Raw genomic sequence first — 27,188 nt, 5'->3', positions numbered from 1 at the left:
ATTAAATAGTACCCGCAAAACAACAGTGTCAACTTCAACAGTGAAGAGGCGACTCCGGGATGCTGTCCTTCTAGGCAGAGTTCCTCTATCCTGTGTCTGTGCTCTTTTGACAATCTTAATCTTTTCTTTTTATTGGCCAGTCTGAGATATGGCTTTTTCTTTGCAACTTTTACCAAGACACACCTGTTAATTGAAATGCATTCCAGGTGACTACCTCATGAAGCTGGTTGTGAGAATGCCAAGAGTGTGCAAAGCTGTCATCAAGGCAAAGGGTGTCTACTTTGAAGAATCTCAAATGTAAAATATATTTTGATTTGTTTAACACTTTTTTGGTTACCACATGATTCCATTTGTGTTATTTCATAGTTTTGATGTATTCACTATTATTCTACAATGTAGAACATAGTAAAATAAATAAAAACCCTTGACTAAGTAGGTGTGTCCAAACTTTTGGTTGGTACTGTGTGCTAAATCTTTTTTGATCCACAGCCTCATAGATGATATACATACTTTTACTAACCTTTCTGGATTACAACCAAATAACAATCAGTGTACTATCTTACATATTGAATCACTAAAATATACAACTTTTATATTACTGTGTAGTTTACCAATAAAATGGTCTGACGGTGAAGTGGACATACCCAGGGTATTCATATCCCAAAAGAAAGAAATGATCTCACTGCAGTGCATTTTAAAAGAAAGTTGGCAAAAAGAGTTAAGATCTTTCTACCGTGGAAAGGAAAATACCTGTCTATTTGTGGAATAATCACTCGGATTATTTTATTTACATTTTGTTTAACCTTTATTCAACTAGGCAAGTCTGTTAAGAACAAATTCTTATTTACAATGATGGCCTACCAAAAGGCAAAAGGCCTCCTGTGGGGACGGGGGCTGGGATTAAAAATGTAAATATAGGACAAAACAAACATCACGACAAGAGAGACACCACAACACTACATGAAGAGAAACCTAAGACAACAACACAGCATGATAGCAACACCACATGACAACAACATGGTAGCAACACAAAATGGCAGCAGCACAACATGGTAGCAGCACAAAACATGGTGCAAACATTATTGGGCACAGACAACAGCACAAAGGCAAGAAGGTAAAACAACAATACATCAAACGAAGCAGCAACAACCGTCAGTAAGATCTAGCCGCTTGAGAGCACCCTTACCTGCTGATCTATGAATGACGTCTCCGTAATCTAGCATGGGTAGGATGGTCATCTGAATCGGGTTTAGTTTGGCAGCTGGAGTGAAAGAGGAGTGATTAAGATAGAGGAAACCATGTCTAGATTTAACCTTAGCCTGCAGCTTTGATATGTGCTGAGAGTAGGACAGTGTACCATCTAGCCATACTCCCAAGTACTTGTATGAGGTGACTACCTCAAGCTCTAAGCCCTCAGAGGTACAGTAGTAATCACACCGGTGGGGGGAGGGGCATTCTTCTTACAAAAACACATAACCTTTGTTTTGGAAGTGTTCAGAACAAGGTTAAGGGCAGAGAAAGCTTGTTGGATACTAAGAAAGCTTTGTTGTAGTGATTTTAACATAAAATCCAGGGAGGGGCCAGTTGAGTATAAGACTGTATCATCTACTGCCTGAGTTATGTTGTTGATGTAAACTGAGAAGAGTGTGGGGCCGAGGATCGAGCCTTGGGGTACTCCCTTGGTGACAGGCAGTGGCTGAGACAGCAGATGTTCTGACTTTATACACTGCACTCTTTGAGAGTACGGTGTCGGTCGGTGCTCAGTGGGTGTGGATGCTGGTTACAGTAAATGGAAAGAGAGGAGGCTCATGGGTCGGTGTCAGTGAGAGCCGGGAGAGGTAACATTAACTGGAGAGAGAGAAGGGAGAGGCAGAGAGCGAGAGAGAGAGAAGGCTTGTCCAGACTGTTTTCACACTCTTGCTTTGACCACCAGAAGACATAAAGAGAGAAAACGGTTATTATCTGAGCATAACATTATGCCAGTGGAAGGGAGGACAGTAGGAGGTGGTTTGTGACTACTATGATTTCCCATTGTATCCAATTCATTTGCAGTAATTCCGATTTGGTGAAAGAAGGACGCGTTTGAATCACAACAAACCATCCCTACTGTAAAAACAATATAACTAATTGGTAGGTGTACATTTTGTTGTTACTCTTGTGAACATTCATTATCCTCCCTTTTGAGGAAGAGAAATGAGAAAATAAAGATATGTGGGTTTTTGGTTAGTGAATTACCAGGCACTAGGCAGTGTTTCTTATATTTATGTATGGATTGAAATGGGGGATGGTCATGCTTTTTCAAATCTATTCCAGGGGAGGATCATGTCATTTGTATTTGATGAAATGTCAATATTTCTCAGTTTTAGAATTAGTTGCTTATTAGGCTATAAATCGATGTGTGCCCAATGCCGCCCCTCATCTCTGATTCTCCGCTGGGCGTGCAATATCAATTGCGCCTATAGGCTATTTAGTGTGATCTCAATCAAATTGTCTATAGCCTATAGGCTACAAAGAGCATGCTCAGAGAAGCACAGATCAAAGTTATATTTCTAAGATAGCTACTGGGATAGTGTAAATAAAATTAGGCTGCATTACACACTGCAATGGATATTCCATCCCTGAGTCCTGGCGTGCTCTGCTCTGCTCTCGCTGATCAAAAAAAATGTTTAAGGCTGCTTAACCAATGTCTGTGCTGTAAGTGTAAGTTCAGGAGGAAAGTCTTCCAAAAATAATTTTTGATTAGGCCTAGTCCAAAGATGCTTGCGCACAGACGAGCCTGTAACCTATGCTCTGTTCAATTTGAGAAGGTGAGTGCGAAGATGAGAAGGTCAACTTTGATAGCTTGATAGCTTACTAAAATTGTGGTCCTTCTGTAGCTCAGTTGGTAGAGCATGGCGCTTGTAACGCCAGGGTAGTGGGTTCGATCCCCGGGACCGCCCATATGTAGAATGTATGCACACATGACTGTAAGTCGCTTTGGATAAAAGCGTCTGCTAAATGGCATATATTATTATTATTATTATATATTATTGATTTGTATTAAAAACAATATGTTTCTTGCCCATTATGTATTTATCAGAGCTATTGACCTCACAACTTGTGGTGCTAAAACTTGAAGCAGCAACCATGGCACAATCAATCGGAATTGGACAGCTGATGGTGCATATTCGAGTAGGTATAATTCATTTCAACAGTCTTCATTTTAATTGGACTTTACTTAACAACAAGAGTGCTTTGTGTTCGAGTCTATTTCTTCCTACATGAGAAGTAAGAGGCAGGCATACCTGTTTGATAGATTAAATTAAGCTATAGGCATTTGCTATATCCATATATGTGTTGGTGAATTCCTTCACCCTACCTTGTTGTAGCCTACCTCTGTGTCAGTGAAGGGTTTTTAGGTTAAAACTCGAATTAAGGGGGTATGAGAGGGGATGCCATAGGTCTACTTTTTAATTAAAGAAAATTACAAAAAGACATTGTTAGATTGTTAATATGGCAGTATTTCGATGTCTGGATGAGAATCATGCCCAAACTGAGATTCTCATTCTTATGCCCAAACTGCCTATTACTCAGGCCCATATGCATATAATTGGTAGATTGTGATAGAAAACACTCTAAAAAGTTTCCAAAACTGTGAAAATAATGAATAATGTCTGTGAGTATAACAGAACTGATATGGCAGGTGAAAACCTAGGACAATCCGTCCAAGAAGTGGGAATTTTTTGATGTGGGTATCTTCAACTGAATGCTTATCAAATAGGTTATGGCCCAGATTGCAGTTCCTATGACTTCCACTAGATGTCAACAGTCTTTAGACATTGTTTCAGGCTTGTTTTCTGAAAAATGAAGAAGAATGAGACCTTTCTCTCAGTGGACTGTAGAATCATGCAGTGCTGGTTTGCACGGGTGAACGAATGCGCATCCTTCATTGTTTTTCCTTTCTATTGAATTATTGTCCGGTTGAAATATTATAGATTATTTAGACAACTGACAACCTGAGAATTAATTATAAACATCTTTTGACATGTTTTGACGAACTTTACCGGTACTATTAGGATGTATTCGTCTGCATGTTGTGACCGCCTTTGAGCCAGTGGATTACTGAACAAAACCCACCAACAAAACAGAGTTTTGGGGATATAAAGAGGTACTTTATCAAACAAAACAAACATTTATTGTCTAGTTGGGACTCTTGTGACTGCAACCATATGAAGATCTTCAAAGGTAAGTGATTCATTTTATCGCCATTTCTGACTTTTGTAATTCCTTTACTTGGTTGTAAAATGTTTGTATGCTTTTGTAAGCGGGGCGCTATCCACAGATAATCGCCGTAAAGCCTTTTTGAAATCTGACAAAGCGGCTGGATTAACAAGAAGTTAATCTTTAAGCCGATGTATAACACTTGTATTTTTCATGAATGTTTGTTTTTGACTATTTCTGTATTTTGAATTTGGCTCTTTGCAATTTCACAGGATGTTGTGGAGGAGGGTCGCTGTCGGAACGCCTGCGCCAGAAAGGTTAAGAAAATAAAAGGGATATGATTATATAAAGGGATCTATGACTGCGCTTTGGTCCGCGATGCTTCATGCAAGCTGTAAAATACGTGGGAAAGATGTGACTCCGGTGCATCTGGGAATATCATTGTTTTGTTTCTTTGACATTCAGAGTCTGACTTTGCTTGGGAAGTAATCTTATTCTGTCTCTTCACTTTCTGCACAATAGAAGATGTTTAAACTCAAACAGATTTTAGGGAAACATTTGTGACCTCTCATTGGGTTAAGCCACGGAAGAAGAGTAGCTAGCAGTTAAAGCTTACATTTTTTCTGCGTCGGAAGGCCTACTCTGTCTGGGGTGAAAACATAGGCATAACTTCTGAAAGTACCATGCTCAGGTTCCTAATTAGTTGCGAACAGGGACAGTTTTGATGCAAACAAGACAGTCTGATTTGGCATTGGAGAAATGATAAGATGAACACATATCTCTGTCCAGTCTTAGTCGGTAAGTTAGATTATTTGTGTGGTATTAAAAATAGATTCCACCATTAGTAAAATGAGGTAGAATTGCATGAAATTTTTATAAAAGGCCATTTTTCCTAGGACGTGCAAATATGATGCTTTTCGTATAAAGGAGATCTTTCCACCCTTACTCTTGTCCATGGTGGTCTGCGAACCCACAACCTTCTGGCCTGTGCGCTATCAAAATTCCCACGTAGCAATGTAATGCTTACAGGATGAAGAAGTGTGCTCCATGTAAACCCCTATTATAAATAACGTTCACTCCCTTACAGTAGGCAAATATAGTTGGTAGGGGTTTTTACAATACATCTTGATGCATTTCTTATATATTTTAAGACTTTTTATGGTAGATGTTTTCTAAGACGCCTTTTCCATTTGTTTGAGTTGAATCAAAGCCCTTACGTATGCCATTTTCTAAAATGGAAAATGGTTGAAAAATGCATCCATGCCTTAATTTTCCCAAAATACCCAGGGTCCTTAACTTATTGATGAGCTTGGAGATAACTATGGTGTTGAACACTGATCTGTAGTCAGTGAACAGCATAGGTGTTCCTTTTGTCCAAGTGGGAAATGGCTTATAGAGTGCAATAGAGATCACCTCATCGGTGGATCTGTTGGGGCGGTATGCAAATTGGAGTGGGTCCAGGGTGTCTGGGATGTTGGTGTTGATGTGAGCCATGACCAGCCTTTCAAAGCATTTCATGGCTACAGATGTGAGTGCCCAGGGTGGGACAGTCATTTAGACTGGTTACCTTGGTATTATTGGGCACAGTGACTATGGTGGTCTGCTTGACTGAGTCAGGGAGAGGTTGAAAATGTCAAAGAAGACACTTGCCAGCTGGTCAGCACATGCTCTGAGTACGCGTCCTGGTAATCTGTCTTTCCATGTGGCCGTGAATGTTACCCTGTTTAAAGGTCTTACTCACATTGACTACGAAGAGGGTGATCACACAGTCGTCTGGAATAGCTGGTGCTCTCACGCATGAGTTGGTGTTGCGTTCCTTGAAGCGAGCATAGAAGGCATTTCTGATAGGCTTGTGTCACTGGGCAGCTCGTGGCTAGGTTTCCCTTTGTAATTCGTGATAGTTTGCAAGACCTGCCACATCTGATGAGCGTGAGAGATGGTGTAGTAGGATTGGATCTCAGTACTGTAGTGATGCTTTGCCTGTTTGTTGGTTCATCAGAGGGATCATCGGAAGGTAGCGGGATGTCTTATAAGCATCCGGATTAGTGTCCCACTCTTTGAAAGCGGCAGCTCTAGCCTTTAGCTCTATGCCGATGTTGCCCGTAATCCATGGCTTCTGGTTGGGATATGTACGTACGGTCACTGTGGGGATGACGTTGTCGATACACTTCTTAATGAACCCACCACATTCATCGTAGCACACTATGAGCAAGCGCTTCAAATAACCATGTAGTGCTGTGTGTAACATAAGAAGAAAATAACAAACCTTGAATGGCATCACATTTGTTTAACCAAGAGGAAGTTGGTCATTCTCACCCTCAATGGCCGATGGGAGATCATAAGTTATGGAAGTGTGACACAAACCTGGTGTTGGTTCTGGCCTAATTAATATCTGCAGTTCTCTCTTTACCATCAAAGTTTAAATATGACTCCAAGAGTGTGCATCGGGGTATATTGACATACAGCTGTCTTACATCCCCTCAAGGCTTCATTGGCTAGACCTTACCTGATTTATGGCCATGAGACAGAGAAATAAGAAGCAATAATGATAGTATGGAGGGTGGCAGATAGCCTAGCGGTAAGAGCGTTGGGCCAGCAATCAAAAGGTTTGAATCCCAGAGGTGAAAAATCTGTTGATCTGCCCTTGAGCAAGGCGCTTAAACCTAATTTCTCCAGGGTTCCTTTGAATAATGACTGATCCCTGGCTGGGACCCCACCTTCAGGGGGAGTGGGATATGCAAGAAACACATTTCCATTTCACACCACAAACTTGTACACGTGTGAAACAGGACAAATATAAGCGCCACTTGTTTATTTATTTTTTTACATTAAATACATAATTAGGTTCTCAAATGCTGTAATATTAATACTTTGCAACATGAATATACAATTATTTTAACATATCAATGGCAATATGCAATATACAAAATGTATACATGATTAAGCTATGCAAATATAACAATATGACAACAATATTAATGGTCAATAGTAGAACATAAAAACATCTGGTGTGATAGGCCAATGCTAGAACAGGCTAAATTGGCAGTAGCATATTATGGGCCATTATTAGTCAGCAAACAAGCCAGTACTATTAACTAAAAAGCAATCCTTAATTTAAAACAAGTGCACAAAAGGTGCAAACAATGCATGTGGCAATTAACAACTTCATGGAGCATCATAAACTGCTTTTAATGAATCAAAATGGCTGTTTGACTTGGACTATTAGCATTAGCGGCAGAAATGTTACACAATTTTTTTATTTATTATTGAGTGAATTCCTTTTCTATTTCCTTCCTCGATGTCATAACGTTTTGTACATACTTTTTCGTTGTCAATTACTTTCTTGGATTGTTTTGGAGAGTTTCATCTGAGCGTTTGGTATGTTTGTGAAGTTTGTGTTTGTGAGTTTGTGAAGGACCCAAATAATAGTGATGTTACGTTTCATGCTGGAGCTCCAGGGCATGTGTTGAAATCGTTAAGCGGTTTACTTCAAAGCAGTGTGCCGATGCCTGTATCACTTTATCAGAAGCACGTGATCAATGACGTCCGAAGCTTAGTTTGGTCGAACAACCACCTGATTGGTTTGGTATTGGTTTCAGTAGAAGACAAAAAGCCTCCGCGCGCATGCGATACGGCGTTTGGGACGTCATCTATAATAATTTGGTTGCCCTAAAGTATTTTGACCACCGAGTGACACTGGTGTACACTGTGTTGATCGAAGACTCGAATAATGAACCTACTTTCGACACAATTGGCTGGAAAGCCATAATTTCCCCGTCACTACCGAATACAGGGGATGTGCTCGCGAACTTATTTTTTTTACTCCGCCATAGAGTTTGTTAGAGGGCACACCTGCCACGAATGCCCTCTCTCCACCTCTCCATGCCTCAAACTGGGGAAATTCTGAACAGTACAGCAGCACAACGTTCACGGTTTGGCTTTAATCTAAACATTTGTCTTCTGAATATGGGGGCCTAAGTTTCTCATACGGTACCTGGCTGTGTGGTTGAGTGGGTCCTTCAATTCCTGCTTCAACGTGTCCAACTTTTCAAATCAGATCAAATTTTATTTGTCACGTGCACAGAATACAACAGGTACAACCGACCTTACAGTGAAATGCTTACTTGCAGGCTCTAACCAATAGTGCCAAAAATAAAACAACAGTAAAAAGACAGTTGAAAATAACAGTAGCGAAGCTATATACAGTCATCGGTTAGTCAGGCTGATTGAGGTAGTATGTGCATGTGACTATGCATATATGATGAACAGAGAGAATCAGTGGCGTAAAAGAGGGGTTGGCAGGTGGTGGGTGGCGGGACACAATGGAGATAGCCCGGTTAGCCAATGTGCGGGAGCACTGGTTGGTCGGGCCAATTGAGGTAGTATGTAAATGAATGTATAGTTAAAATGACAGCAGCGTAAAATAGGGGTTGGGGGATGCACACAATGCAAATAGTCTGGGTAGCCATTTGATTACCTGTTCAGGAGTCTTATGGCTTGGGGGTAAAAACTGTTGAGAAGCCTTTAGACTTGCCACTCCGGTACCGCTTGCCATGCGGTAGTAGAGAGAAGAGTCTATGACTGGGGTGGCTGGGATCTTTGACAATTTTTAGGTCCTTAATCTGACACCGCCTGGTGTAGATGTCCTGGATGGCAGGCAGCTTAGCCCCAGTGATGTACTGGGCCGTACGCACTACCCTCTGTAGTGCCTTGTGGTCAGAGGCCGAGCAATTGCCGTACCAGGAAGTGATGCAACCGGTCAGGATGCTCTCGATGTTGCAACTGTATAACCTTTTGAGGATCCCAGGACCCATTCCAAATCTTTTTAGTTTCCTAAGGGGGAATAGGCTTTGTCGTGCCCTCTTCACGACTGTCTTGGTGTGTTTGGACCATTCTAGTTTGTTGTTGCTGTGGACACCAAGGAACTTGCTCCACTACAACCCCGTCGATGAGAATGGCGACCTGCTCGGTCCTCCTTTTCCTGTAGTCCACAATCATCTCCTTAGTCTTGGTTACGTTGAGGGATAGGTTGTTATTCTGGCACCACCTGGCCAGGTCTCTGACCTCCTCCCTATAGGCTGTCTCATCGTTGTCAGTGATCAGGCCTACCACTGTTGTGTCATATGCAAACTTAATGATGGTGTTGGAGTTGTGCCTGTCCATGCAGTCCTGGGTGAACAGGGAGTTTAGGAGGACACTGAGCACTCACTCCTGGGGAGCTCCAGTGTTGAGGATCAGCGTGGCAGATGTGTTGCTACCTATCCTCACCACCTGGGGGCGGTCCGTCAGGAAGTCCAAGATCCAGTTGCAGAGGGAGGTGTTTAGTCCCAGGATACTTAGCTTAGTGATGAGCTTTGAGGGTACTATGGTATTGAACGCTGAGCTGGAGTCAATGAATAGCATTCTCACATTACTGTTCCTTTTGTCCAGGTGGGAAAGGGCATTGTGGAGTGCAATAGAGATAGCATCATCTGTGGATCTGTTTGGGCGGTATTCAAATTGGAGTGGGTCTAGCGTTTCTGGGATAATGGTGTTGATGTGAGCCATTATCAGCCTTTCAAAGCACTTCATGGCTATGGACATGATTGCTACGGGTCTGTGGTCATTTAGGCAGGTTGCCTTTGTGTTCTAGGGCACAGGGACTATGGGTCTGCTTGAAACATGTTGGTATTACAGACTCAATCAGGGACATGTTGAAAATGTCAGTGAAGACACCTGCTAGTTGGTCAGCACATGCCCTGAGCACACGTCCTGGTAATCCGTCTGGCCACGCAGCCTTGTGTATGTTGACCTGTTTAAAGGTCTTACGTCGGCTACGGAGAGCGTGATCACACAGTCGTCCGGGACAGCTGATGCTCTCATGCATGCCTCAGTGTTGCTTGCCTCGAAGCGAGCATAGAAGTGATTTAGCTCGTCTGGTAGGCTCGTGTCACTGGGTGGTTGTGCTTCCCTTTGTAGTCTGTAATAGTCTGCAAGACCTGCCACATAAAACGAGCGTCGGAGCCAGTGTAGTTTGATTTAATCTTAGTCCTGTATTGACGCTTTGCCTGTTTCATGGTTTATCGCAGGGTATAGCAGGATTTCTTGTAAGCTTACAGTACACTGTGGAGACGACGTCCTTAATGCACTTATTGATAAAGCCAGTGACTGATGTGGTGTATTCCTCAATGTCATCGGAAGAATCCCGGAACATGTTCCAGTCTGTGATAGAAAAACAGTCCTTTAGTTTAGCACCTGCTTCATCTGACCACTTTTTTATAGACCGAGTTAATGGTGCTTCCTGCTTTCATTTTTGCTTGTAAGCAGGAATCCGGAGGATAGAGTTGTGGTCAGATTTACCAAATGGAGGGTGAGGGAGAGCTTTGTACGCGTGTCTTTGTGTGGAGTACAGCTGATCTAGAATTATTTTCCCTCTGGTTGCACATTTAACATTTCGATAGATATTTGGTAGAACTGATTTAAGTTTCCCTGCATTAAAGTTTCCGGCCACTAGAAGCGCCGCCTCTGGGTGAGTGTTTGCCTGTTTACTTATACAGCTGACTGAGTGCCGTCTTAGTGCCAGCATCTGTCTGTGGTGGTAAATAAACAGCCACGAAAATTATAGCTGAGAACTCTCTAGGCAAGTAGTGTTGTCTGCAATTTATCACAATATACTGTACTTCAGGCGAGCAAAATCTAGAGGCTTCCTTAGATTTCGTGCACCAGCTGTAGTTTACAAATATGCACAGACCGCCCCCCCTTGTCTTACCGGAGTGTGCTGTTCTATCTTGCCGGTGAGGCGTACAGTATATCCCGCTAGCTTAATATCCATGTCATCATTCAGCCACGATTCCGTGAAACATAGGATATTACAGTTTTTGATGTCTCGTTGGTAGGATATTCGTGATCGTACCTCGTCTAATTTATTGTCCAATGATTGCACGTTGGCGAGTAGTATCGCCTTCTGAGGGTCCTGACAAGGCATCCGGCTCTTTGTCCTCTGTACCTGCGTCGCTTCCTCTTGCAAATAACGGGGAAAAAACCTTTGTCTGATCCGAGGTGAGTGATCGCTGTGTTGATATCCAGAAGCTCTTTTCTGCCGTAAGATAAGGTTGCAGAAACATTATGTACAAAATAAGTTACAAATAACGCAACAATAAAACACATAATAGCACAATTGGTTGGGCGCCCGTAAAACTGCTGCCATTTCTGCCGGCGCCACTCCATAATAAAGGTGGTTTCACAAAACATATTCTTCCTAGGCCCATTCCAGACTTGAGATGAGTTGATTTAACATGACTTAAGTATATATTTCATTGATTCCATGTTATGTTTATTTATCTCAAGTCTGAATTGGTCACTGTTTGTATGTCTTGAATCTGCCTTTTAAACGCACTGAGACACCAAAAAGTGTTTTCGCAACAATTGTTCAGATTGAAGAACCACTTTCAGAGTACTTCCATTCTGTTTTGAAATGCATTCGGTGTATCATAACATTTACGTTGTGTTTACATGGATCTCTCATAAGTTCATTAAACTGAACATCAGCAAAACTGAGGCTCTACTTTCCAATTACACACCTCACCATTGCAGGACAGAACATCCCTCACTCGCTTTTAGCTTGACTGCCCCCAGCATCTGAAATGCCCTCCTGGACCACCTGAAGGCATAACAGACTCTGGGCTCCTTAAAAGCAGGCCTAAAGACCTTTCTCTTTCGGAAGGTTTCTATTGATAACTATGCTCCTTGGTGTTCTTGTCCCTTGTAGCGTCAGGCTGTGTTCTTTGTGTCAGTTGCTCTAGTTGTGTCCATTTTTATGTTTTTACTATTTGGTTTGTATTTTCTTTTAATGCACTTTGATGTTCTGTTGTATAAATGTAATAGATTCTTATTATTTCTTATTATTATTATATTCAAATATCCTCCAAAAACAGATCTCTGCATAGGTGCACTACTTTTTATTACTACACAATGATGAGTCTTTCTAATTTAACAATGCACTTTTACACGACTTCGGGACAGCTTTAGAACCACCAGTGGCTCGACACCAGCCATTAACCCTGGGTGTTCTCTTGCTTTACTGAGAGCAAGCCTGTTTTGTATAGCGTGTTTTTTCTCCATTGAATATAAATGTAAGGTGCCTCAGGCCTTGTGAGAGAAGTCAGATTTCATGACAGTGATGAGAGGTGTCAAGAGCTGACTAGGGTTTCTGACATTTCCTTAACGGTTGCTATTGATTGATATACTGCAGACTGTAAGCGACCAAGCAGTTAGCTACATACTGTACGCAGCGTTGTGAAAGCCAAGGGGGCTCGGAAGCACCGTGATCAAAAATAGAACAATATCCAGTGGAGGAGCCATTGAAGTCAGGCTCTCAGGATGTGTGAATAGTGTGTGCATGGTTCATTCCCCAAGTGCCAGCCACTGTAAGCTTTCATCTCTCTTTTTATAAATCTGTATTACACTGTACGGTTTTCCATGTGCTACCACCCACTAACCTAACCTTTGACACTGGGTGCTGTACATCCATCCTAACCCACATTTCTTTCTCATCTCTTGAAAGCCTCCTTTTTAATTTATGGGAAATAAATAGCTTTTTCCGTAGATGCTTGCTTCCAAATTGAATGCAGAAATATTTAATGACAAAAGTCCTGATGAAGAGGAGCAGGAAGAAATACCCTTTAGAAGAGCAGAACCACAGGACAAAGTGGTATATAGTGCCTTCAGTGTTATAACCCATTGATTTATCTTCAGAGTTCGTACTGTTAGTTGACCTAAACTGGGATATGCTTAACACCCCGGCCGTCCTACAATCTAAGCTTGATGCCCTCAATCTCACACACATTATCAAGGAACCTACCAGGTACAACCCTAAATCCGTAAACATGGGCACCCTCGTAGATATCATCCTGTCCAACCTGCCCTCTAAATATACCTCTGCTGTCTTAAACCAGGATCTCAGCGATCACTGCCTCATTGCCTGCGTCCGTAATGGGTCCGCGGTCAAACGACCACCCCTCATCACTGTCATACGCTCCCTAAAACACTTCAGCGAGCAGGCCTTTCTAATCAACCTGGCCCGGATATCCTGGAAGGACATTGACCTCATCCCGTTAGTAGAGGATGCCTGGTTATTCTTTAAAAGTGCTTTCCTCACCATCTTAAATAAGCATGCCACATGCAAAAAATGTAGAACTGAGAACAGATATAGCCCTTGGTTCACTCCAGACTGCTGCCCTTGACCAGCACAAAAACATCCTGTGGTGTACTGCATTAGCATCGAATAGACCCCGCGACATGCATCTTTTCAGGGAAGTTAGGAACCAATATACACAGTCAGTTAGGAAAGCAAAGGCTAGCTTTTTCAAACAGACATTTGCATGCTGTAGCACAAATTCCAAAACGCTTTGGAACACTGTAAAGTCCATGGAGAATAAGAGCTCCTCCTCCCAGCTGCCCATTGTACTGAGGCTAGGAAACACTGTCACCACTGATAATCAAAAATTTCAATTCAGCATTTTTCTGCGGCTGGCCATGCTTTCCATCTGGCTACCACTTCCCCGGTCAACAGCTCTGCACCCCCTGCAGCAACTTGCCCAAGCCCTCCCCCTGCTTCTCCTTCACCCAAATCTAGATAGCTGATGTTCTGAAAGAGCTGCAAAATCTGGACCCCTACAAATCCACTGGGCTAGACAACCCTCTCGTTCTAAAATTATCCGCCGCAATTGTTGCAACCCCTATTACTAGCCTGTTCAACCCCTCTTTCGTATTGTAAAATGAGATCCCTAAAGACTGGAAAGCTGCCGTGGTCATCCCCCTCTTCAAACTCTAGACCCAAACTGTTAGAGACCTATATCTATCCTGCCCTGTCTTTCTAGTCTTCGAAAGCCAAGTTAACAAACAGACCACCGACCATTTCAAATCCCACCGTACCTTCTCCGGTATGCAATTTGGTTTCCAAGCTGGTCATGGGTGCACCTCAGCCATGCTCATGGTCCTAAACGATATCATAACCACCATCAATAAAAGACAGTACTGTGTAGCTGTCTTCATTGACCTGGCCAAGGCTTTCGACTCTGTCAATCACCGCATTCTTATTGGCAGACTCAACATCCGTGGTTTCCCAAGTGACTGCCTCACCTGGTTCACCAACTACGTCTCAGATAGAGTTCAGTGTGACAAATCGGAGGGCCTGTTGTCCGGACCTCTGGCAGTCTCTATCGGAGTGCCAAAGGGTTCAATTCTCAGGCAGACTCTTTTCTCTTTATATATCAATGATGTCGCTATTGCTGCCGGTGATTCTCTGATCCACCTCTGCGCAGACGACACCATTCTGTATACTTCTGGCCCTTCTTTGGACGCTGTGTTAACAAACCTCCAGACGAGCTTCAATGCCATACAACACTCCTTCCGTGGCCTCCAACTGCTCTTAAATGCTAGTTAAACTAAATGCATGCTCTTCAACTGATCGCTGCCTGCACCCGCCCAACGGTTCTTAGAATACGTGGACAACTACAAATACCTAGGTGTCTAGTTAGACTGTAAACTCTCCTTCCAGACTAACATTAGGTATTCTCAATCCAAAATTAAATCTAGAATCGGCTTCCTATTTTGGAACAAAGCCTCCCTCACTCAAGCTGCTAAACATACTCTCGTAAAACTGACTATCCTACCGATCCTTGACTTTGGAGATGTCATTTACAAAATAGCCTTCAACACTCTACTCAACAAATTAGATGTAGTCTATCACAGTGCCATACATTTTGTCACCAAAGCCCCATATACTAACCACCACTGCGACCTGTATGCTCTCGTTGTCTGGCCCTCGCTTCTTACTCGTCACCAAACCCGCTGGCTCCAGTCTTTGCTAGGTAAAACACCGCCTTGTCTCAGCTCACTTTTCACCATAGCAGCACCCACCCGTATCACACGCTCCAGCAGGTATATTTCACTGGTCATCCCCAAAGCCAACTCCCCCTCTGACTGCCTTTCCTTCCAGTTCTCTACTGCCAATGACCCGAACGAATTGCAAAAATCACTGAAGCTGGAGACATATCTCCCTCAATAATATATAATAATACATGCCATTTAGCAGACGTTTTTATCCAAAGCAACTTACAGTCATGTGTGCATACATTCTACGTATGGGTGGTCCTGGGGATCGAACCCACTACCATGGCGTTACAAGCGCCATGCTCTACCAACTGAGCTACAGAAGGACCACAATAACTTTAAGCATCAGCTGTCAAAGCAGCTTACTGATGATCACTGCACCTGTACACAGCCCATCTGTAAATAGCCCACCCAACTACCTCATCCCCATATTGTTATTTATTTTTGCTCTTTTGCACCACAGTATCTATACTTGCACATCATCATCTGCACATCTATCACTCCAGTGATAATGCTAAATTGTAATTCTTTCACCACTATGGCCCATTTATTGCCTTACCTCCTTACTTCATTTGCACACACTGTATACAGACATTTTGATAGTGTTATTGCCTGTATGTTTGTTTATCCCATGTGTAACTCTGTCTTGTTGTTTTTGTCGCACTGCTTGGCTTTATCTCTGCCAGGTCATAGTTGTATTTGAGAACTTTTTCTCAACAGGCTATCTGGTTAAATAAAGGTGAAATATTTTGTTGTTGTTGACTTATTCCGCATTTTCTGTGTTATTTAAAGTTAATACTCCATAATGTCAAAGTGAAATTCTGTTTTTAGAAATGTTTACAAATTAATAAAAAAGGAAAAACTGAAATGTCTTCAGTCAATAAGTATTCAACCATTTTGTTGTCACATACCTAAATAAATTCAGAATACAAAATGTGCTTAACAAGTCACACAATAAGTCGCACGGACTCACTCTGTGTTTTTGGCATGATTTTTTAAGTGACTACCCCATCTCTGTACCTCACACACAATTACCTGTAAGGTCCCTCAGTCGAGCAGGGAATTTCAAACACAAAGTCAACCAAAAAGACCAGGGATGTTTTCCAATGGTTCACAAAGAAGGGCACCTATTAGTAAATGGGTAAAAAAAGACATTGAATATCCCTTTGAGCATGGTGCATTTGTTAATTACACTCTGGATAGTTTATCAATACACCCAGTCACTACAAAGATACAGACGCCCTTCCCGAACTCAGTTGCCGGAGATGAAGGAAACCACTCAGGGATTTCACCATGAGGCCAATGGTGATATTAAAACAGTTACATAGTTTAAAACCTCTTAGATGTAAAGGGACCTGCGTGGTTCTTGTACTGGTTCCGAACAAGTGTTTTGCTTGTTGAAATGGCTTGCGTTGAGCGATACCCCTGGTTCCCACATGACGTAGGATGTGAAATCTGAAACCACTGGAAGTTGGGATGTCCCTTCTACCATTTCATTTGCTCTTCTGACTGTCCATCAACTTCTGGCTGAACCCTACATCACAGGCACTGACAAACCACATGTCTGCATTCACTATATTGTAGTGCAGCAGGAGAGAGTGGTTTCATCACTATATCACATTCAAAGATCTATTAGCCATTCATCTAAAATAATTAATAGATTTAAATCAAAAACGCTTTCTGTTTGTCATAGACGGACAACTATAATATGAGATGAAATACAAGTTCCTAATGAGTTCAGGAACCCAAGCTAGAGCTCTGTGAGATGATCACAGCGATGGGGTCAGATGTTTTGATCAGAAATGTGCACATTTGTGCATTTTACAGTTATTAGAAAGGTGCAATCTTATATGCTTTCTAAATTTAGTATAATCAAATTATAACACAACTATGTTCATTAATGTGATGACAAATATTTTATCACGTCAATTAACTATGTTTAATTATTACGATGATTAAATTAATCGTCATAACTATTAACTCATTAGCAATCTTGGGGCACAACGGAAAAAGTGTATTTAACAAAAGATGTAAAGATCTCTCACGTTTCAGTCATCAATCAGTCATTATTTAATTGTTATTTACCTTCAGTCTCATTCTGAATGTCGCAAAATCCTTGGATATCTGCACGAACCTTAGCATAAATGATGAATCAGCGATGTACAAATTGGCTTAATTATTTATTTACTAAGTAACTAAATAATCACACACAATTAAATGAACACACAAACAGAATAGCTTCCACATTGATTGCTACGTATAAGTCAATGAAAAGTCCCTTATGAACTAACCCGATATGATGGCTTGGTAGACAATGGAACGGGTGGGGACAGATAAAGAGCGGGAAAGACAGAATGGACTCACTACATAAAGTTGATATAAATGCTAATACTTTGCACCTGAACGGCCACTCATTCGAAAATAATTGCAATGTTCATATTTAAGCTTGTATGTCTTGTCGTCTCTCTCTGTTTAAACCGCCCGGTCCATTTTCTGTGGAGAGTAATTCATCAGAAGTCTCTGGTTGTGTTCCCCAGAAGTCACAATGTCTTTTGTAGCTGGAGCTTCTCAGATTTCTCAGAGTGTCAGTTATAATGGATACGTCAGACGTGCCAATGTTCATTTACATTTACATTTAAGTCATTTAGCAGACGCTCTTATCCAGAGCGACTTACAAATTGGTGCATTCACCTTATGACATCCAGTGGAACAGCCACTTTACAATAGTGCATCTAAATATTTTAAGGGGGGAGGGGGGGTGAGAAGGATTACTTTATCCTATCCTAAGTATTCCTTAAAGAGGTGGGGTTTCAGGTGTCTCCGGAAGGTGGTGATTGACTCCGCTGTCCTGGCGTCGTGAGGGAGTTTGTTCCACCATTGGGGAGCCAGAGCAGCGAACAGTTTTGACTGGGCTGAGCGGGAACTGTACTTCCTCAGTGGTAGGGAGACGAGCAGGCCAGAGGTGGATGAACGCAGTGCCCTTATTTGGGTGTAGGGCCTGATCAGAGCCTGGAGGTACTGAGGTGCCGTTCCCCTCACAGCTCCGTAGGCAAGCACCATGGTCTTGTAGCGGATGCGAGCTTCAACTGGAAGCCAGTGGAGAGAGCGGAGGAGCGGGGTGACGTGAGAGAACTTGGGAAGGTTGAACACTAGACGGGCTGCGGCGTTCTGGATGAGTTGTAGGGGTTTAATGGCACAGGCAGGGAGCCCAGCCAACAGCGAGTTGCAGTAATCCAGACGGGAGATGACAAGTGCCTGGATTAGGACCTGCGCCGCTTCCTGTGTGAGGCAGGGTCGTACTCTGCGGATGTTGTAGAGCATGAACCTACAGGAACGTGCCACCGTCTTGATGTTAGTTGAGAACGACAGGGTGTTGTCCAGGATCACACCAAGGTTCTTAGCGCTCTGGGAGGAGGACACAATGGAGTTGTCAACCGTGATGGCGAGATCATGGAACGGGCAGTCCTTCCCCGGGAGGAAGAGCAGCTCCGTCTTGCCGAAGTTCAGCTTGAGGTGGTGATCCGTCATCCACACTGATATGTCTGCCAGACATGCAGAGATGCGATTCGCCACCTGGTCATCAGAAGGGGGAAAGGAGAAGATTAATTGTGTGTCGTCTGCATAGCAATGATAGGAGAGACCATGTGAGGTTATGACAGAGCCAAGTGACTTGGTGTATAGCGAGAATAGGAGAGGGCCTAGAACAGAGCCCTGGGGGACACCAGTGGTGAGAGCGCGTGGTGAGGAGACAGATTCTCGCCACGCCACCTGGTAGGAGCGACCTGTCAGGTAGGACGCAATCCAAGCGTGGGCCGCGCCAGAGATGCCCAACTCGTTAGGGATATGTTCTTCTCTCGTCTTTGGTCGATTTTCCTAGATATTTTACATATACAGCTGCAGACTGTGAATGTGTAGTCTTTGGTTTTGTAGTTTTCTTAACCATTTGTAATGTATTTAGTTGGTGCTGCGCGTAACTGGTCTATAGAGTGGAAGCCATTTAAATTGCCAACCATTTTTAGCTACAGCTCCATGCTCTTTGGTCTATAGAGATTTTCTTCTTCTTTGTTGAAAGTTTCAGAGTGTCTCAGCATTTCGTACCTTCCAGCTCACACCGTCGGTTCCGCTGGTCTATCGAGTGGTAGCTATTTCAATGTGGGGACTCTCATCCTTCCGCTTTCTGGACTAATATTAATTTAGCTAGAAGTGGGTATTAGGTACTCTGGGAAAAGGGTGTGTTGCATGACGCCGACATAATGTCTGTGCTCACGTGGGTGTGGTCACTGACTGGTTAAGATTTTATATGAATGACAATTATTTAATTTAGGAGGCTAACATCACATTTCATCTTCTCACAAATAGTTTCATATTTAATCATATACGTTCCGCAACATTTAGATGTGAATCTGATCACTGGGAAAAATACACATTCTGAGATAGAGTTCTGTTGTTCTACTACACTTAGTTACCTCACAAATTAGTAATGAATTTGACATGATTGTTCTTTAAGTACCCACGGTCCCTTCCAAATGTTTGGATTACAGAAATATTGTTTCATTATTCAACCTTTGATGTTACCGTACTGCAGCGTCTCTCTCTCTGTGGTAACAAAGGGATCTAACTTCCATATCTGAAAGAGTGGGAGAGAGAGTTTTGCTGCAGGTATTTACGACCGTCGTAAAACTGTGGTGGGAGAGAGAGAGAGATAGAGAAGGGGGATGGGATGGGATGAGGGGTGGGGGATCTGGTGCCTGTGATCCTCACCCAAAAGGGCAAGTCATGACAACTAAGTAATTCTAAGCCTTATTCATACAGTTTGTTGAATATGAAATACATTGTATAAAATATTTCATATTTTCATATTTGTATCATATTTCTACTGTGTACTTGAGCTTGTGTCCTCAAATGGGACTACATCTCAGCAATTTGTATTTTTTTCCAAAAAGGGTTGATTTGTACCTTTTCTCGGGGTATGCAGCATTACAAGTTATTGTTTATGGCCCTCTCATGATAAATCATTTATTTGGGGGATTACATAGATTACATTTTGTTACATTTAACTGGTTTTAATGGCTGCGATAGGAGATAGCTGCGGATGGATCAACAACATTGTAGTTACTCCACAGAACTTACATAAATGACAAAGTGAAACAACTTATTATGTGAATTGTAAAGCACATTTTTACTCCTGAACTAATTTAGGCTTGCTATACACAAAGGGGTTGACTATTTATTGACTAATGACATTTCAGCTTTTCATTTTAATATATTTCTTAACATTTAGAAAAACATAATTCCACTTTGACGTTCTGGGGTATTGTGTGTAGGCCAGTGACACACAATCTCAATTTAATCAATTTTAAATTCAGGCTGTAGCACAACAAAATATGGATCAAGTCAAGGGGTGTGAATACTTTCTGAAGGCACTGTATGTATTTATATTCCGGACTGACTTGGATCATTCTGATATTGCTTAATTCCTTTCTTTTTATTTTGGGGATTTGTGTGTATCGCTTTGTATTGTTAGTTATTACCGCACTGTTGGAGCTAGACAGCATTTCACTGTACCTGCAATAACATCTGCAAAATATGCGTAACTGACTACTAAAATGTGATTTGATTTGATTTGTTTGAAACAAGGCACTAAAGTTAAACTGCAAACAATGTGGCAAAAGGAAATTCTCTTTTTGTCCGGAACACAAAGCGTTATGTTTGGGGCAGATCCAACCCAACACATCATTGAGTTCCACTCTTCGTATTTTAAATCATGATGGGTATGCCTTGTCATCAGCAAGGGAGTTTTCTGGGATAAAAATAAATGGAATAGAGCTAAGCACAGGCAAAATCCTAGAGGCAAAGGTTCCTTCTGCTTTCCAACAGACACTGGGAGACAAATTCACCTTTCAGCAAGACAATTACCTAAAACACAAGACCAAATATTCACTCCAGTACCAAGACAACAGTAAATGTTCCTGAATGACCTAGTTACAGTTTTGTCTTATATTGGCTTGAACATCTATGGTAAGACTGTCTTACAATGATCAACAGAGGATAACAGAGGAATTGATCCTGATTCGATAACCCTCACAGCTATTGTCCATTCACAACGATTAATGAAATATTGGCACACTTTTTTCTCTCTCACAGAATAAGTTGGTATACGGTTGATAAGCAACCATTTTTTTTTTGTTCCCAAATGAAACCAGTCTGTCAAAAGTTGCAAATGCCAATCTAAATTCTCAAACTATATACATACTGCAATTGCAACCACAAAACCTCTTTGCTTTGATTTTAGGCATCAAAATACAACCATTTCCCTTGCTTACAGTAAAATATGAATGTTATTTCCAACAACCAATGAGCAACTCTGCTGTAAATGCTGAGGAGCTTTGGCAATGACATGGAGTGACAAGGAGTGGAATGTTAGCTAAAAATACTGGTACCCACACTAGACCTGCCTTGTGTGGCTTTTTAATGAATAGGGCCATCTAGGCCGTACATCAAGGAAACACATTTGCTGCAAAGGGCTTCTGTGAGCCCAGTGCTCACTGCACATGTCATGTGGAAGCTAAAGCTAACTATAGGCAATAAGCTTTCTTTATTCCAGACTTGAAGAATAGCTCTTTCCTGGTCTCTCATAAAACAAAACCACAAAATCTAATTTCTAATTAAATTCCTGTTTTCTAGCACAGGCCTTTGCTATAGCTTTCAGTTTAATGATCATTACATTACTGCATCTCAGGCAGATGATATAAGGGGCCAGTAAAACTGTAATCCTCATTTGACATATTTGTCTTTATAGCCCCAGGGGAGAAGTATTGACCCTATGTGTGTGTGTGTGTGCGCGTGTGCGTGCGTTTGTGCGTATTTACGTGCATGCTACATGTGTGTGTATGTGTGTGTGTGTTTTCATGCATGTCTGTGTGTTTATTCAGGCAGAGAAGTATGAATATTTATAGATCCATGTACACTAGCAAATAGTTTGCCATGACTGCTCACTGCGAAAGTCTTCAGGGTTGTCAGGGTGAATTCAATTTCCCATCTCTTTTATGAGATATTCCTACTCCATATTCCTTTTAAAAAGGACATCGTGCTTGGCACAGCATCCCCTTATCTTGATTAGTCAGTGGTTTTGCAAAAAAAGTAATCTTAGACAATACAAAGGGATCTATTCCTTCCTAGTGCTGTTGTCCACACAGATCAATAGAGTTGTGGTTCTGATTACATTTCACAGACACACACACACACACCCATAGGAAACCGGAAACAGGCATTCTTGATAACACCAAATGCAGTACTACACGGTTGAGGATGGCTGAGAGCTCGCTCCGAATAATCCCTCGGTTTGACACATAGACAGAGGAGGCGTAGGTGTGGAATACCTGGCAGTCTTTCCCAGGAAAGGAATGAAAGAGGTGGACTAGTTTTGCAAGGTCTTTGTCGACAGCCCATGAGCAAGGGATTGATTGAAATAATAAGGGCCCTGCATGCCAACCCTGGGAGGGAATGAAATTAGAACTCCTTCGGTATGGCGGTTCACACTGCTGGCTGGCTGCTGGGCCGTTTGTGTGTGCTAATACACACTCCATCTCCCTCCTGCGTTCACAAGATGACAGCGGAGCTTTATTTCTTTTCAAAATGTGTCACATGTTGCCCATAAGCATTCTCCAACCCCCTCAGTACACCCTCTACTACACACACACACAGCAATATCTCTGTTAACTGGACTGTAGTTATAACCGCACGCTTCTGGGTTCTTATATTCTCTCCTTTTTTCTTTGTTGCAGAGACAGCGTTTGAGCCCCGTCCTGGAGTGAGCCCCCTCACTGATCTCACACGGATGCACATGTGCACACACACACACACACACACACACACACACACACACACACACACACACACACACACACACACACACACACACACACACACACACACACACACACACACACACACACACACACACACACACACACACACACACAAACAAACACAAGGACACTCGCCGTTTGGATAGATGACAGAGAAGCTTGCCAAGGTTTTCTTTTTGATGCTGCCTCTGTACATTGTGTTTTTTGTTTTTTACTTTCAGTGTGTGACTGATTTGAAGTGCTCTGCCAACTGTTGACCTGGGAGCTCAAGTTTTATCATAGCTCATGGGCCAGGGCTCTCGGTCTATTTCAAACAGGTACTCAATCTCTTTCTCTCACACACACCCCGCTGCGTCTTCCCCCTGAAGAGAAACGATGTGCATTGGCACTTCTCTTTCAAGTGTTCTGCCCCTTCCCGGTCCCTGTCTGAAACAGAGGGACTTTCCTAAAAGTAGTGAGTGTCTGTCACAGGACTGGAGGTAGCGGAGTCACTTCGTCTGTGTGAAACAATACACAGCCTGGCTGCGTCTACCCTGGACAGTACTGGAAAACACACCTGAGGGGAGTACTGTGCACTGCCTCCACTCTGACTGACTGTCTCCCCCCAATTTAAACTTTGCAATCGCTCTCGGTTTTCGGTTCACTGGCTTATTTTCACTCCTCTCATGAAACATTTCTTTGATGAAGCCAAATCGTCAAAGAGTTGTTCTTGGTTCCTCACATACATTTTAATATTCAGAACTACTCAAAAGACACACACCCAAAGACACACACACATTCACAGGGACAATCTTGTTAGACAGTCAAATCCTGATAAATGCAAGGATCATCGGTCTCTCCACGTAGGTCAAAGATCAATCACAAGGCCTGTATTTGTTGGCATCCACCAACAAAAAAACTAAACCCTGGACTTTAATGAATTCACAATATTCTCTCCTTGCTAACTTTACTTGGCTATGTTTGGCGTATCAGAGAATACAAATATAGTTCCCTGGCAACAGCCCGCCTCTCATTCAATGGATATATTATTTAATGTCAGTGTTGTTGTTTCTTTTAATGTTTTCTATTTTTGCACTTTTATGTAATTGTATCTGTCGTTATTGGACGTGAAAGAATGCTAAGGTGGTTTGTGGTTGGCAATTATTAATTAAATGACAGATTTACATTTAATTTAGAACTGCATCCTCTCACAAGCAATTATGCACCATGCCAAATGCATTCATTAACTTCGGTCTGGATTTACATATAATTATGCACTATTTCCAATTAAAAGAAAGGAGGTAAATGATTAAATCCACAGAGTAGCGCCATCTAAATATATCCCACGTTCATATATGTATGTGTGTGTTTATTGGTTATTCATGACTGTCTTTCCACTGGCTGCCTCTCTCTCTCTCTGCAGCACATACTGCAGCTTTATCAACACACTTATCAGCACCATCAAGCATCTGTTTGACTTTTTTATTTTATGATAAAGTCCATGAATATTACTCCGGTCCGTTACACCTTTCCGCATTTCTTTCCATGTTCCCCCAGATAATGTAGTGATATTTTTTGACGAAGGAAAACTAGATGGACTGCCTTCAAATTGAACCTTCCTTCTCTGCTTTTGATGTGGAGTCTGAGGACACACAACATTTCAGCTCGGACTACACTGGCAAGCCCTGGAAGGGACCTCTTGACAGTTGCCTCTGAATAAGACTGGCTGAACCTAAAGGAAGAGGCAAAGGAGTGGCTGATGTATAGCTCTGACTGTATAGCCCTATTGAGTTGGTTATTTAGTTGAATTAAATGGAAAAGGAAGATTGAGGGGGCTGTATTGGAGACCTTATTGATTTTCTCCAACCTCAACCTGCCTGCTTATGGCAAACATACTGGTCTCTTTGGGGGACAAGCATTAGCATGACCTGTGACCCTTCAGTGTCCTTGTTAGGGGTTTGGAGTGTTGGGGTTTTGTGTATCGAAGACCATGACATCTACCGCCCCCTCAATATCGTATTTCACTACAGGCATGAGTCACATTGATTCCTAACAACTGTTATTTGCTAGCTTTTATTCACAGGCTAAGCAAATGTGAAATGTGAAAATGAAGCAGCAATATGGTAACACGTTGGTCTTTGTCCATATGTGAATATTTCATGATTACTGTAGTTATAGATTTATATTTTTATTTTCCTGTCTTAAATATCCTGCTTGATGTATGGCTATTATGTTAATTATTTGTACTGATCTGAAATGTATTGCAGCTTTTGTATATACAGTGCCTTGCAAAAGCATTCAGGCCCATTGGATGTCTTCACATTGTATTGTGTTACAAAAGTGGGATTAAAATTGGTTTAATTATACTTTTTTGTCAGCAATCTGCACAAAATACTCTAATGTCAAAGTGAAAGATGAATTCTAGACGAATAAACATGAAATAACTCAAATATAGTCGTTGCAGAAGCATTTAGCTCCCTGAGTAAATAATTGTTCGATAAACCTTTGGCATCGAGGCTTCTTGGGTAAGTCTGTAAGGGCTTTGCACACCTGGATTGTGCAATAGTTTCCCATTATTATTTTATACATTCTTCAAGCTCTGTCAAGATGTTGGGGATCATGGTTAGACAGCAAATTTCCAGTTTTGCCATAGATTTTCAAGCAGATTTAAGTCAAAACTGTAACTTGGCCACTCAGGAACATTCACTGTCTTCCTGTTAAGCAACTACAGGGTAGATTTGGCCTTTCGTTGTTATTGCTATTGTCCTGCTGAAAGGTTGAATTCCTTTCCCAGTCTGGTGTAGAGCAGACCGAAACAGAAGGATTTTGAAACAGGAGGATGTTCCTCTAGGATTTTGCCTGTGCTTAGCTCTCTCCCCTTTCTTTTTCTCATGATAACCTCCCCAGTATTTGCCGACACCAAAATAAGGAGGCAGTTACTCAATGATGTGTTGTGTTGGATTTGCCCCAAACACAAGGCTTTGAAAAGTATTCCTCTGCTGTGTTTTTTTTGCAGTATTACCTTTAGTACCTTGTTGCATATGACAGGTAGCCTGGCGAGTAGGAGCGTTGTGCCAGTAACCAACAAGTTGCTGGATCAAACCCCCAAGCTGACAAGGTACAAATATGTCATTCTGCCCGGAGCAAGGCAGTTAACCCACTGTTCCCTGGGTGCCGATGATTTGGATGTTGATTAAGGCAGCCCACCTCTGCACCTCTCAGATTCAAATGGGCTGGGTTAAATAAGGGAGACACAAATTAGTTGAATGCATTCAGTTGTACAACTGACGAGGTATCCCCCTTTCCCATGCATGTTTTGTTTGAATGCTCTGTACTCTTCTTTTCACTTTGTCATTTAGGTAATGATTATGGAGTCACTACAATGTAGATCCATCCTCAGTTTTCTCCCATCACAGCCATTGAACTCTGTAGCTGTTTTTAAAATCACCAATGGCCTCGTGGTAACTTTCCTGAGCAGTTTCATTCCTGTCCTGCAGCTCAATTCAGAAGGACGACTGTATCTTCGATGTGTCTGGGTGGTTTAATACATCATCCACAGCATAATTAACTTGACCGTGCTTAAAGAGATATTCAACGTCTGATTTGTTATTGTTACCCATCTACAAATCCCTTCCCTTCTTTATGAGGCTTTCAAGAAGCTCCCTGGTCTTTGTAGTTGAATCTCTATCTTAATAAAAAAAAATGTAAATGTTCTTCCACTATGACATTACAGGGTGTTTAGTATAGATTCTTGACGTCAACAAAATGGCAATTAAATGCATTTTAATCCCACTTTGTATCACAATAAAATGTGAAGTAATCCAAAGGATCTGAACACTTTTGCAAGGCATTATATATCATTATATTCTCTATTTAGCACATTCAAATCCACTTGTTTTTATTTTCCCTCAGAGACCGTTTTTATTGCCATAGAAAACAATATTTTGGTGTGTAGACATTGTCGTTTTACTAACAATCTCCTCAATACTTTCCCTCGGGATTGTGTGTATATTATCATGTTGAATAAAGTCAAAATATGTTTTGAGTGTTTCTTTCCTTGTCAAATGCACAACCCGCATCGCAAAACATGATGTATGACATGATGAAACATCCCTTTCAACCAGTCAGATAGAAATGTATTGTACAGTTCTTTATGGGATGGGTAATGTGGCAAGCCAAGAATATGTCCCTTCAGCCCTTTTAGTAGAAATGAAACAAAGTAACCGAACTAGAGATTGAGAAATTGAGATTAACATAAACCAGTGTAGT

At 41.8% G+C, this 27,188-nt stretch overlaps 1 protein-coding gene across 2 annotated transcripts in view; it reads left to right on the top strand.

Annotated features, from left to right (window-relative positions):
- LOC124000840 (gamma-aminobutyric acid receptor subunit alpha-6-like) overlaps positions 1-26,961 on the top strand; it is a 39,893-nt gene extending 12,932 nt beyond the window's left edge. For both annotated transcript variants that reach the window (XM_046307496.1, XM_046307495.1), the window contains one exon: positions 22,857-26,961. In XM_046307496.1, coding sequence (XP_046163452.1) covers positions 22,857-22,869 — 13 coding nt within the window. In that variant the 3' untranslated portion in view covers positions 22,870-26,961. The remainder of the gene's footprint in view (positions 1-22,856) is intronic.
- The last annotated feature ends 227 nt before the right edge of the window (positions 26,962-27,188 follow it).

The sequence above is a fragment of the Oncorhynchus gorbuscha genome, linkage group LG16 (genome assembly GCF_021184085.1).
Source record: "Oncorhynchus gorbuscha isolate QuinsamMale2020 ecotype Even-year linkage group LG16, OgorEven_v1.0, whole genome shotgun sequence".
Taxonomy (NCBI): Eukaryota; Metazoa; Chordata; class Actinopteri; order Salmoniformes; family Salmonidae; genus Oncorhynchus; species Oncorhynchus gorbuscha.
The sequence above is the reverse complement of the archived record's forward strand: the minus strand, read 5'-3'. Positions and strand labels throughout refer to the sequence as shown.